This window comes from Tetrao urogallus, assembly GCF_951394365.1.
Source record: "Tetrao urogallus genome assembly, chromosome: 1".
Lineage (NCBI taxonomy): Eukaryota > Metazoa > Chordata > Aves > Galliformes > Phasianidae > Tetrao > Tetrao urogallus.
Genome location: NC_136813.1, coordinates 71,950,011 through 71,962,767, shown reverse-complemented (window position 1 = coordinate 71,962,767; position 12,757 = coordinate 71,950,011). Strand labels below are relative to the sequence as shown.

The 12,757-nt window shown below is 56.3% G+C and overlaps 1 protein-coding gene across 1 annotated transcript; it reads left to right on the top strand.

Annotated features, from left to right (window-relative positions):
• Positions 1 to 234: 234 nt before the first annotated feature.
• On the top strand, positions 235 to 12,114 carry LOC306955225 (maestro heat-like repeat-containing protein family member 2B; the record flags this gene model as incomplete). Its single annotated transcript, XM_079546472.1, is given in 33 exon segments — positions 235 to 364; positions 1,750 to 1,811; positions 1,813 to 1,903; positions 2,190 to 2,311; positions 2,451 to 2,573; positions 2,709 to 2,874; positions 3,029 to 3,127; positions 3,265 to 3,416; positions 3,760 to 3,903; positions 4,434 to 4,526; positions 4,812 to 4,881; positions 4,997 to 5,110; positions 5,213 to 5,286; positions 5,619 to 5,738; positions 5,886 to 5,993; positions 6,183 to 6,342; positions 6,471 to 6,511; positions 6,688 to 6,829; positions 7,234 to 7,286; positions 7,616 to 7,723; positions 8,001 to 8,120; positions 8,292 to 8,414; positions 8,549 to 8,704; positions 8,926 to 9,048; positions 9,340 to 9,419; positions 9,830 to 9,965; positions 10,082 to 10,174; positions 10,321 to 10,416; positions 10,591 to 10,714; positions 10,917 to 11,026; positions 11,501 to 11,653; positions 11,775 to 11,929; positions 12,063 to 12,114. Coding segments are annotated over 33 exon segments (3,693 nt in total).
• Between the last annotated feature and the right edge of the window lie 643 nt (positions 12,115 to 12,757).

Sequence of the window (12,757 nt, the reverse complement as noted above, 5' to 3'; positions counted from 1 at the left end):
GAAGAGCCCTTAAACTCTGCACAGGCCCTTCAAGCCAGAAAAGGATGGCCAGGACCTACCCTGCTGCCTACTCATCCTGATGGGCTGCTCCTGCCCCCAGGCTGGGATGGGGCTGCCCAGCCCTCCTCCTCCAGCTGCCTGCTGCTGCCTTTTTTCCACTCACAGCTGGCACTCTGAGATCATCTTTAACACTGCTGTTTATGAGATACTTGGCCATCTCCCCCACCGCAGACAATGGAAGAGGAAAATGAAGCAATTGGCAGCAGCCAGCCAAATGGCTTCCTCCAGAAGTTGTCTGAAGCAGAGGAAGGGGGCCCATGGAGAGACCTGGGGAGTCCTGTCCCCATCCAGATCAAGGGGCCTGGCAAGAAGGCAGTATCATCCCCTGACTGAGCAAAAGCCAGATAACCAGGTTAGAACCTGGTTAGATAACCAGGTTAACTCCACCATCTGTAGATGATGGAGAGAGAGTTTAACACCAGGTTTCTGCTGTCTGTAACATGCATACATCTGGACACAGACCTATGCTCCACCAGCAATGTGCTGGTAGCCCTACTTACCCCCAGGCTTTGCTCCCACAAGCCAACCCTATCCCCCTACCACTAACAGCAGAGCAATTTAAATCCAGGCCACAGGCAGAGCTGTCAGCTGCTGCAGCTGGGCTGGAAATCTGCTCCTGCTGGTGTTCGCCATAGGGAATTAGGCCAAGGGAATAGCACTGGGAGGTCAGTCTCCAAATCCAATGTTTAAAGGGAGCTTTTTTTACACTCATTTTCACACATGCCTATTTGTGTGCCTTCATGCCATTGCAGAGCTTACCTGGCTGCATTTCCACATGCAAATAATTGGTATGCGTGTTTTCTGTGCTTGTGTATGCACGTGCATACATACATACTGACGGGAGGAGAGGCATTGCATTAAGCTGACTGCATCTACGTTTGAAGCAGATTTGATAATGACCCTAAATATGGACCCAAGTGTTTCTTCTGCTGCTAACTGACCTAATGGATTTCATATTTGTATTTGCCGTATTTGTCACCACAAAATGCCAAAGAATCCTCAAGCTTGATAATGCCCCTCTCCTTACTCACTCAGCTGCAGCCCCTTACACAATACTTTGTCTGTCTGATTTACACCGAATTCCTGACAGGACCAACATACACCCTGTGTATTCACAGTTTCACTAAATGTCAGGGATTGGAAGGGAACTTGAAAGATCATCCAGTCCAATCCCCCTGCCTTAGCAGGAACACCTAGATTAGGTCACACACGAATGTGTCCAGGCAGGTTCTGAATGTCTCCAGAGAGGGAGACCCCACAACCTCTCTGGGCAGCCCGTTCCGCTGTTCTGTTACATACACCATAAAGAAGTTTTTTTTTCTAGTATTAATGTATTCGTTTTTGATCAGATGCGGTGGAGTCTCCTTAACATCTCTGACACGTGCCCCCAGTAGACAGCAGAGCTCTGTGGAGAGGTTGTTGGGCAGCAGATGGGGGCCTCAGTGCCTCCCAGCATGGAGTCCCCAGTCACTAAGACAATGCCAGGCAATGGTGCCCAGCAGCTGCTCCCAGGCAGGGGCTCTCCATCACCTGCTGAGGTGATTCCCTGCGTCAGCATGGAACCGGAACCCCAGAGCCGATTGCATCACACAAACGTGCTGTGTTTGAGGGCCTGCAGGGTTGCCATGGGGACCTGTCTGGTCCCCAGCCTGGAGCGCATCATTCATTCTCTGTGAGGTGACACTGCAGTGTGGTGTCACAGTGGCTGCCTCATCCACCCTTGTGGAGCGGTGGGAGCGGTGGCTCAGTCCGCTTGTGGGACCCGCAGGAAGTGGAACCAGAGAGAGCTTTGCGTCTATCTGGAGGCATCCTGCTATCATGGAGAGGCTGAGAGCCCTTCGAGGTGAGTCTCTCCACCTCTCTGGACACCACAACACTGCCTGAGCACACGTGTGCCTCCAGTGTCTGTTTAGGACGTGCCAGCAGCACTGTCCTTGCTCTGCCGAGTGCAGCTGCCCACCATGGTTTCCCCAGCACCCCAGCAAGGGGAAAGCTCCCTCCCCTGTCCCCGCCAACCACACGCAGCCTCGCGCTCTGGAGCTGGAGGAGCGTTCCTCCCACAGCTGGCCGGGTGCTCGGCCCTGGCTCCAAGCAACACCTGCAGCAGCTGCTCTGCTCTTTCCTTCCAGGTCTCTTTGCTTGTGTGGGCTGCGTGCCCAGGCGTACACGTCGCAGGGAGAGAAGCAGGGTGTCAAGCCCTGTCCCTACCTGCGCCGCGACCTTACAGCTTCAGCGCCTGCAAGATCAGGAGGTGAGTTGGGGACATCCAACCACCAACCCTTGCCCTCCTGGCCCAGGGCCACGGTGCCGTGGGTGCCAGGCCCGGCAGCACATCCACAGAGCGATGGGTGGCAGCGGGCAAAGCGAGCGTGACTGATCCTTGTCCCCAGGGTGACCGAGCGCAGGCGTACTGTGAGCTGGAGAGCGCCCTGTGCCAAGACAGCAGCCGCCCGCCGTGCGGAGTGGTGAACCGGCTGCTGGCAGAGGTGTCCCGGGACCTGACGGCAGCCCAGGTGAGGGCTCACTCCCAAGGGCAAAGGGAACCGCCTGCCCACGCTGGTGTTCTGCTGGCGGATGGTGGGGGCTTAGCTCTTCCAAGGGCCTCAGGCAGTCTCCTGGGCCGCGTGTCACCAGTGACTCTCTTCCAGGGCGTGACCAGCAATGTCAAGACAGCTGCCAGCAATGTCCTGGTGGCTCTGGCTCGGACGCACTTCACCTTGGTGATGGCTGAGCTCCAGAGCCACCTGAAGGCCACGGGGGACGTGTGCAAGGAGTTGGTGCTCATCACCCTGAGCAAACTCTTCAGCACCTATGGTAGAGTACCCTCAACCTCCTGACACCTATGACAACCGGGAAAGGGGTCTCTGCCCTCTGAGTGTGATCTGCACTGAGCTGGGGGCTGCAGGGCTGCTGTCCACCTACCTTGCTGCCGGGGCTCTGACTGTGGCTCTCTCCTTCCTTTCTGCAGCTCCACAGTGCATCCCCTTTGTGTGGCTGATGCTGGCAGGCCTGCGCAGTGTGGTGGGCCAGGTGAAGAGTGGCCAGATCCTGCGCATCGCTTGTGCTGGTGAGTGCCGGCCCCAGGGCAGCCCTGCTGCAGACTCTCACAGACTCCGTTTTCTCTCACTCTCTTAAAAAAAAAAAAAAATATATATATATATATACATATATATATTTTTTTTTTTAATTATTTTGTTTTTTCAGTTTTGAAACAGTGGCTGGATGGAGTCAAGAATTACTTGTCCTCAGGAATGCAATGCCCCTGGACTGCCACGAAGAAAGAGCAGATCTATGAAAACCTTCACGAGCTGCTCTTCTCTGTGGTGTGGAACTGGCAAGACTGCCAGGAGGAACAGGTGAGCACTGCTGCATTCCCAGCCCAGGATGGCAGCAGGGGCACCCATGTCGGCAGCTCTGTCTGTGCCCAGTGGGCTGAGAGCTGAGGGGTGATGAGAGGGAGTGGGCTGGCTCTGCAAAGGGCCCTGAAGTTGCTCTGTGCCAGGGAGCAGCTGCATGTCACAGCATTGTGGCAGGAAGAGCTGGGGATGAGGGTATGGGGAAAAGCTGCCTGCTCTCCAGAGCGAGCCCATCTCCTGCTGGGCATGGGGGTGTGGGGAAGGGGAAGGGAAAGGGAAAGCCCTCTGTGTAGGAAGGGCAGACCTTCAGTCTTTGATGCCGGGCCTCTGCCATCCTCTCCAGGACAAACAGGCCGTCCTTGGGGCTGTGGCTGCCATGTTGGAGGTTCTCCTGCAAGAGGAGCAGCACCAAGAGCAGGTCTGGGAGCAGCTCCTCTGGCTCGTTCACCCGTGTCAGGAGATCCAAGACACCTGCAGGGTGGCCAAGGTGAGAGACATTGTGCAGGGGTCAGGGTAGACGTGGGGCCCGTGCAAATGCCACAAGGGGTCAGGGGGATGCAGGGAGGAGATGGGGAGCCCTTGGAGAAAGAAGGGATGGGTGTTCAAGGGAGGTCTGAGTCTTCCTGAGCTCTTCAGTCAGAGAAGGAACAACCCAGACAGGAGCCAGGAGGGAACGAAGAATCACTGGGGCTCATCTCCTGGGGATGGGAAGTTTCACCACCACTGTGGGGCTCTGAGTGCCTGAGGAGCTCTATGCTAACAATTGGGGGGACCACATCCAGTTGCATCTGATGGGGGAGAAGTGGGCTGCTGGGTGGGAAATGCCTGCAAATGATGCCCAAACACGGCTCGATTGAGAGCAGAGAGACTCTCTTGGTGCCGCTGGGAGGTGGGGGATAAACAAGAACGCCTGTGCAGGAGCTTCTCCCTGCAGAGAAACAATTGGGAAACAGTTTCTCCACTCGCAAGTGGCTAGACGTGGCTTCATCCCTTTCTTCCTCTCCTGCTCTCTTGCAGAGCCTCACTATCTTCCTGGAGGCCTTAGGGGGCACTGAGTCTGTAATCCCAGGGGACAAGTTTCTGGACGTCACCAGTGCCGTGTTCTACCAGGTAAGGGGAGCCTATCCTTGCGCCCACAGCAGTTTCCCTTGTGGCTAAGTCTCAGGAGGACTGCAAAGCTCCGAGCCCCTGAATAAGGCGGCTCAGCCTTAGCTCCTGCATGCTCAAGGCTGTTCCAGAGCCATGCACGTACTCCCGGGGATGCTGTGGGGCGGGCTGGGTTTTGTCTGCCTGTCCTCATCCCGAGAGTGCCCAGGGAGACGAGAGCGGGCAGCACAGTGTCTTTTCCGTCCTCAGTGCTGATGTGATTTTCTCAAATGGACCTTGTTCCCACAGCTCTATGACGACAGCAAGCAGCACAGCGAGGCTGGTCGTGCACAGCTGACCCACTGCATCATGCTGCAGGGTAAGGAGAGGAGCCTTGGCCATGCTTGGCTGTGCCCTGGCCAAAACCTCTCTCACAAACCTCAGGAATGGGTGTGAGGTTCTTGCTAACATAGCGTGGGATTTCCTCCCTGCAGCCCGGATCTGCCCAGAGGAAACCATCCTGTTTCTGCAGTCGCAGCTGGGCGATGACTGGGAGCCTGGATGCGTGGCAGCCCTGGGTCTGCTGGGTGCTCTGGCTCGCTCTGATGGTCAGTACCACGGGTTGGTCAGTACCACGCCTTGGGACTGCCAGGGCTCCCTTCTGCCATCTGCGTTGTGGCTCCGCTCATGCTTCTGTGCATCTCTTGCAGAGCCCATGATGACGGAGATGCTGCCCCAGGTCGTCGAGGCTGTGCAGCGTCTGTGCAGCGACCCCAGCATCCGGGTGAGCTGGTTTGGGAAAAGAAAGCGCTGTCGGGGTGGTGATGCTGCTGCCAGCACAGGCAGGGCTGGGGTGACTAGAGAGGTGCTGGGGCTTTGACCAGACGGTCACGATGGCTCCTGTGGGGAGAGCAGGCAGAGTGGAGCGGGCAGGTCCCTGTGCTGTGCATGGAAAGTGCACAGCCTGGTGCTAAGGCCTGGCCCTCACCTCAGTAGCTAAAGCCTCTCCACTGCTCTTGCTGTCTCTGCTCATGCCCAAAGGGCTGCCCTGATGAGCAGGTGGCTTCCCTTTGCCTTCTGACCAGGAAAATCACACTCTTAATTGACCCCTTGCAGGTGAGGACGGCTATTCTGTATTTCATCAAGGATCTGCTCAGTTCTAGCACCCGGAGCTGCTCAGCCTGGGATGTGGTGGGGCACATCTTCAGGGAGTTCAGCCGCGCCACAGACAGAAAGGTAAGGACAGTGGGCAGCATCTTCCTTTGGAAGACCCGTGCTGCTCAGAGGCTGGTATACAGAAGCACCGCTGGGGCCACACCTGAGCCTCCTGAGAGGCTCCTGAGAACTGAGCATAACCAGTGTTTCAACACCACTGTTGTGCAGACAGCCGGAGACCTTTCTGCCCGGGAAGCCCAGGAAGAAGGAGCTCTCCAGGAGCTGTGCATGGACATCCTGGGATCACTGGACGTCTCTGCGAGAGGGATGTCCAAAGTAAGTCACGCTCTGCCCTGCTGCTGCTCCCTGCCCTTGCACCACATGTTCCTCGTCCCATTCCAAGACCCCAGGTCTCTCCTCCAATGTGCTCTGAAGCACACAGGACTCGGGGAAATTCACAGAGTCCTCTTCCTCTCTGAGCAGAGGCAGGAATGCTGACCTGCTCAACTGCCTCGTTCCCTACAGCTCCTGTGGCCGCGGCTGCTGTTGTTTGTGGTGCCAGCGCAGTACACAGGCATGCTGATCCCAGTCTCCCGCTGTGTCTGTGCCCTGGCTGAGAGAGAGGAGCTGACAGGACGGCCGATAGAACATCTGGATCCCCATTTTGTCAGCTCCATGTTTCAAGGTAGGAGCAAAAACTCCCCCAGTGAGCTCTGCTGACCTGTGGTAGCACCCAGAAGGGACAGCGGAGGTGCGTGTGGCTGGGCACGCAGTGTCTTGGAGTCTTACTCAGCACTTTTTTCTCTTTGCAAGGCCCACTGCTGACGCCCCAGATACTGCTGGCACGACTGCTGGTGAGTAGATGCTCCAGAGGCCGGTTCTACGAGCACCCAGGAGGAAGCAGCATGGCCATGGGCAAAGCTGCTGGCTGCTCCTTGCCTGCCAGAGAAGAGCCAAGCTGCTTCCATCCTGGAGGGAAGCCGTTGCTCTTGCTGCAGAAGTGACCCTGCTTTTTCTTGCTCTCACTCAGGTGGTGGCAGGCAGCCCTGTTGCAGGCAGCAAACTCCAAGCTGCTGCCTTACTGCTGATGAAAAACCTCCACAGCAGGTTCCACAGGGCTGTGGGGGCCATGTGGGCTACTGAGATCCCCCTGCTGCTGCAGTGTCTTGAAGGTAAAGTACTGGAGGGGAAGAAGAGGCAGAGGCAGGGAAGGGAGGGAGTGAAAATGCAGCTCTGTAGCATGGCGGAGGGGAAGCACTGCCTGCAGCCCAATTCTTGCTCTGCTGCTGTTCCCATTCCTGGGAGTCAGCACTGAGGCCCAGGGACCTATCCCACCAGAGATCTGCCCATTCCAGGACACGAATGGGCCCTTCATGTCCCCTCAGACAGCAGCCTTGGAGCACTTAGTTCCGTGTTGCTGTGGAGGCAGTGTTTGTGGGGAGGGACAGGTCATTGTGGAGGGGGTGCGGGTCCCAGCTTGGCTGTGTCAAGTGCCCAGGCCAAGCCAGGTTTGCAGCAGCTCTTCTTCTGTGCCTTGATCCCAAGTAAGGATCTTTGTCTTCCTATTGCTGTGCAGGGAAAGATGAGAGCTTCCTGGACACTGCCGAGTTTGAGCGCCGTCTGCTAAAGGTACAGCATTGCCGGGAGGCGCGGTGCAGAGAAGTGCTTGCCTGCCCCAAGTAGCCCCGCTCCCACGTGAGCCACTGTGGGGCAGGAACAGCCTCTCAAGCGCTGCTGCGGAGCGGCCGCGCGCCTTTGTGGCGCTGCCTCTTCCGCTCTGTGCCAAGCCCAGGGGGGTCTGAGGAGAAGAGGGCAGGCGGCTTTAATGGAGGGAACCCTGGGGGAGCTGGGAGAGGGACTGTTCTTCCAGGCACCTCTCCCCAGAGGGCTGCAGCAACTTGGGAATGAGGGAAGAGGCAAAGGGCAAGGGAACATTGTCTTCTCCTGTTCTCCAACAGTTCCTGAAGGCGTCACTGGACACGATAAAGGAGAAGGCATGGATCGAGGCCCTGAGCTGTGAGCTGAGCCAGCGGCTGAGCAGCTCTGCCAGCAGCTCTGCAGAAAAGGTGAGTTCCCCCCGGCTCTACCCAGCGGTGCAGCTGCAGGTGTCCAGCTAGGGCTGGGGCTGCGGCTGGTGCTCTGCCCACGTGGGATGCTGATGCTGCTTCTCCAGTCTATGCCCCCCAAAGGGCCTTTCCCTGCAATCTGCCCGGGGATGGCTAAAGCTTGGCCCCGCAGCTGCTCTCAGCAACCGCCAGGGAGTGTGGCTCCTTCCCACCTGGCCCTCCACCAGCAGTTTAAGCTGCTGCCACATCTCAGCTTCTTCCTTCCCTTCCCATGCAGTCGTTCCTGTACAAGGCTCTGGGCACGGTGCTGGGATCCTGTAAGGGAGTCCTCCACGTCCAGGAGAAGCTGCTGCAGCACCTGGAGGAGGCAAATGCAGAGGAGCCACGTGAGGCCCAGGTGAGCTCTCCTCTCCTCCAGCTCCTGTGAGCATCCCCGCTCTGGCCGTGGGGCAGAGGCCTTCTCCTGGCCCTGCTCCGGGCCTTTCAACCTCTTCACTGCTGCCATTTTGCTCAGGAGAGGACTTGTAGATTCAGGCCTGTGCCAACGGCCCCTTGTTCTTTTGTGCAGGGAATCATCTCTCTTCTCAGCCATGCTGCTGAGAACAACTTCCACACAGTCCTGGCCACGCTCACCATGTTTGCGTCCAGGCTGTGCAAAGGCCGCAATGCCAGGATTTCCAGGCGCAAGAAGGTAAAGCGTTACGGGTTTCCATCTTGGCATTCTTCGGCCTTATTTTCCCTGCAGCTCCTGCCTTGGGAGCCCAGGTGCATCGCGGGGCACTGGGGGCCGTTAGCGAGTGTCTCAAGGCATTTCTTCCCACACAGATGGAGCTGGACAGCACGAGAGCTCATGCCACACGCAGCGCTCTCATGCTCGCCCACGGCAGCGTGGCACTGCGTGCCTCCAAAGAACAGCTCCTCGCCCACCTGGAGGGAGACATCGTGGGCAACATCCTGATGCTCTACAGCTGCAGCTGCCGGGTGAGAGCTCAAAGCGTGCCAGGGTGTCAGAGCACCCCGCTGCAGCCTCTCCACATGGGGGGATGCTGAGATGGGCCTTTCCTTTCCAAAGGTCTCTCGGGGAACTGTTTGTGCCCAGATAGAGATCCAAGCCCTTCCCTTAGCGTTGTCCCCATGTGTGTCCCTTGCAGCCCTTGTCCCTTCCCGCAGTTCAAAGAACGTTCTTCTCTCTTGCTCCTCAGGACTTGCACAACAACCTTGCTCTGGTGCAGAGCATCACCGACTGCAGCTCTGCCTACCAAGCCGTGGGTGATTCTGCAACCTTTGACCCCTCCTTGAAGAGCAAGCTGCTGGAGATCCTGATGGTGAGTGCCTAGAGACAGGGCTGTCTGCAGAGAAGTTCTGGGCTGTGCCACAAGGCTCGCTTCCCTGGGGGCATGCAGGTGTCCAGCAGCCACACGTCTCCAGCTGGTGGGGACCTTGGGTGCTGGCAGGCAGCGGCTGGGCAGCGGGCTAGGTGCACCAGCTGCTGCATCCTGCAGTGCTTCCATGGGAAAGTGATGGGGCTGGTGGCAGTTGTGCCTGTCTTGGGGCCAGGTGGAACAGCTCTTGTGTGCCCCTTGCCCACTTTGACACTGTCTCTCTGGGACTTGCAGGACCTGATGAAGAAGTATTACTCGGGCATGCCTGTCTCCCCAGTGCCTCTCAAGGTGGTTCTGGCCCTGGAGCAGTTGAGGTAAGGGCCGAGGTTGCAAGGTCAGGATGGTGATCCCCATTTCGGGTAGCTCCTGAGGGCCTGGAGGGGGCAGGGAGGGAGGAGCCACATCTACAGGAGAGACGGCTGGGCTGTTGTGCCCAGCAAAGCTGAGGTTCTGGGCAGGGAGAAAGGCCCTGGTGCTCCTGTCCCCTGGCAGGGAAGAGAGGGAGAGCTGGGGTCTCCTTCCCTCCAGAGCGGGAGGTGGTTCACTGCTGCCGGGGAGGAGGTGGGCGCTGCTGGAACTGAAGGCAGTGCTCAGCAGCATGAGCTGGGTGGGGGTATTGGCTTTGCAGCTGTCAATTAGGAGAAACTCAGATGTTGTCTGAACCAGTCTGGAGAGCACTGGTAAAGGCCCTTTCTGATTTCTCTTCCTGTTTTCCTCCTCTCAGCAAGCTGAAGCCCTCTTCTGAAAGCAAGGACCTGCGTGAGATGTTGGTCCTGTGCTGCAAAAACATCGTGACACACCCTTCAGCAGAGATGATGCTGAAGATCAGGAAGTCACAGCACGCAGCACAGTTTCTGCAGGTAACCTGCCGTAACTTTCCCGGCCACCTCTCGGTCGGAACCCTACCTCAGCACACACAACCTCTGCTCTGGCAGCAGCCGTGATGCTACACGTCACTCCCCTCTTCTGCTTTCAGCTTCAGCAAACGTCACTGAAAGCTCTGGGCCGGCTCATGGTGGTCCTGCTGGAGACAGAGCCCAGCGGCGGCTTCTTCCAAAACATAGTCCACGTGAGTATGTGCTGCGGGAGCAGCAGTGCCGGTGCTCAGTGAGGTGGGAGGCCTTGAGGGAAAGTGCTGGGAAAGGAGGGACAGGGAGAGGGGTGGCAGGAAGGGAAGGAAAAGATGTCCTCAGTGAGACAGATGCTCTACCCCAGGTCTTGCAGAAATCTATGGTATCAACCAATGTGTGGGAGCGCAAGAGGGCCCTGCAGACCTGCTCCCAGCTGCTGTCTGTTTGTGAAGAGCTTCAAGTGAGTAAAGAGCCCCACCGCATGCCCCCTGCTCCCTCCCCGGTGCCCCTGAGCTGGAAGGCGAGCTCTGCCCAGCTGTGCATGCTGTGTCATGGCGTGGGGAAGGCACAGATGGGAGAAGCTGGGGAGAGCTGGGGCTGTCTACAGCTTTGTTCCTGCCTCTCACCCCTGCAGAGAAGGGATGCCTGTGAGCACTTTGGCTCCTTGGTGGGATTGCTGGCGCCTCTGACGTGTGACCCCATGCCCGCATCCCGCCAGCTGGCCGTCACCTGTCTGAGCTCCCTTCTGCAAATCCAAGGTGAGTAGAGCAGGCGTGCTCCAGCCCTCTGCCCTCCTCTGTAGCACTACCAGAGCCCCATGGGCTGGGCCCTGTTTACAGGAGGGAGAGGCACCGTGCACAGTTCTCCTCTTGTCCCCATCCTGTCCTCTGTCTCTCCACCATGGAAAGCGGTCCCATTTCCAGAAGCATGACTTCCCTTTTCTCCCTGTGCTCTTTCCAGCCAAAACAGTCAACACAGTCATTGAGATGGGTGACATCAAGAGCCTGTGCGAGGGGTTGCATGCCTGCAGCATCACCTCTCAGCTCCAGACCACATCCAAAATGGCAAGAGTAAGTGGACCCAAAAAGGGGTGGTGTGATCTCTCTCCGTAGAATTCTGCACGGCCTTATGCTGCTCCAGGCTCTTACACCATTTCCAAAATGAGCTGTCAGCCTGAAACTGCTTTTCTCAGCAAGTAGCAGGAGGCTCTGAGCTACGTCTGGCCTTCAGGCACCCAGTGCAAGGAGCTGATGCCACGACATGCGTTTGTGTGTGTGTTTGTGACTGTGTGTGTGTGTGCATGTGTGATTGTGGCTGCTGGGAGGTAGGCTTTGCTTGTAAGCAAACACCATGGGTGCAGAAGCTGAGAGAAGGATCAACCGCCTTCCATATAAACAGCAGGGTACAGACAGCAGGAGCGCTGTGATTGCCGCCTGAATGAGCGGCAAGCCACTGAGCTAAGAATGCCCTCAAGACTGCTTTCTGTTCTGAAGAGCTGCAGCAGAGCAGTGATGGGATCTCTCCCGCTTCTCATTTCTCTGCAGATTGTGTGCAGGAACTTCCCCCTAGAACGCACCGTTGACTTCATGGCGGCCATCAAGGAGACCATCCGGAAAGCCAACGGAGTGCGTGTGCGTGCTGCTGGGAAGTGGATGACCACCTTCCTGCAGATGCACGGGAAGGACATCAGTTGGAACGTAAGAGACTTTCTTTCACGTGTCTTGGACTTTTGCTGGCTATTGCACATGGTTAGGCCCTGCAGGTTGCAGGCCAGGTCCAGGATGCAGCAAGTCATTCTTTCTCCTCTTCTTCTCTCAGGTGCCTCCGATCCTCTACATCCTGCGCAGCATCACATCGTTTGCGCAGCAGAGCACGTTCCTGCCCTTCCTGTGCCAGGCGGTGGTCATCCTCACCCGCTGTCACACTGAGGCCATGATGAATAACTTCTCCCAGCCGCTTGGGCCAACAGACAGGTACTGGCACTCCCGCCTTTGCTGTGCCTGAGGTCACAGTTGTAGTTGGCTTCTGCCAGAGGAATCCAGGGAGGAGGCAGCTTTGAGTCTGTTTGAGGTCACAAGTCACAACTTGAGACTCTTCTTTTTCTAGTGAGATGTGGAAAAGAATAAGAGAGTTTTGCCTTCAACGCTGGAGGCGGTAGAAGAACAAATAGAAAGACAAAGAGGAAGAGGAAGAGGAAGAGAGGAGAAGGAGAAGGAGAAGGAGAAAAGGAGAAGCGAGGCAAGGCGAAGCGAAGCGACGAGAAGCAAAGCGGAGAAGCAAAGAGAGAAGAGAAGCGAAGCAAAGAGAGAAGCGAAGGAAAGCGAAGAGATACCATTAATCACATAGAGAATTGTATTTGTATTGTAATTGAATTGTAATTGTAACACTATTCTTATTAATATCTTTAATAATAAATACATTAATAAATAAATAAAACCACTATTTATATTAATATTATTAATATAAAAATCTCTCTGATAATGGGATTGTAAAAGCCAAATGGGAGGTGGCAAAAGTTCAGGCACTCTTCCTTATCATAGCTGAATAAATTGGTTTGTTCAGAATTATGGAACAGACTCTAACATCTTCTTAGAGCATTTCCTGCCTAGGAAGAATTAGATCACATTATTCTTGGAAATCTAGAAAGCAAAGGATGATTAGTTATGGCTCTGACCAGTTAAGGACTTCCTCCCCAAGATGGGCTGCTGTGATGGAAATGATGTTCCTTGAGTAACAGACCAACAGCAAAAAGCACAGAGACCAGCACTGCAAACTGGTGAAGCTGGTTGCGTGGAGGGCTT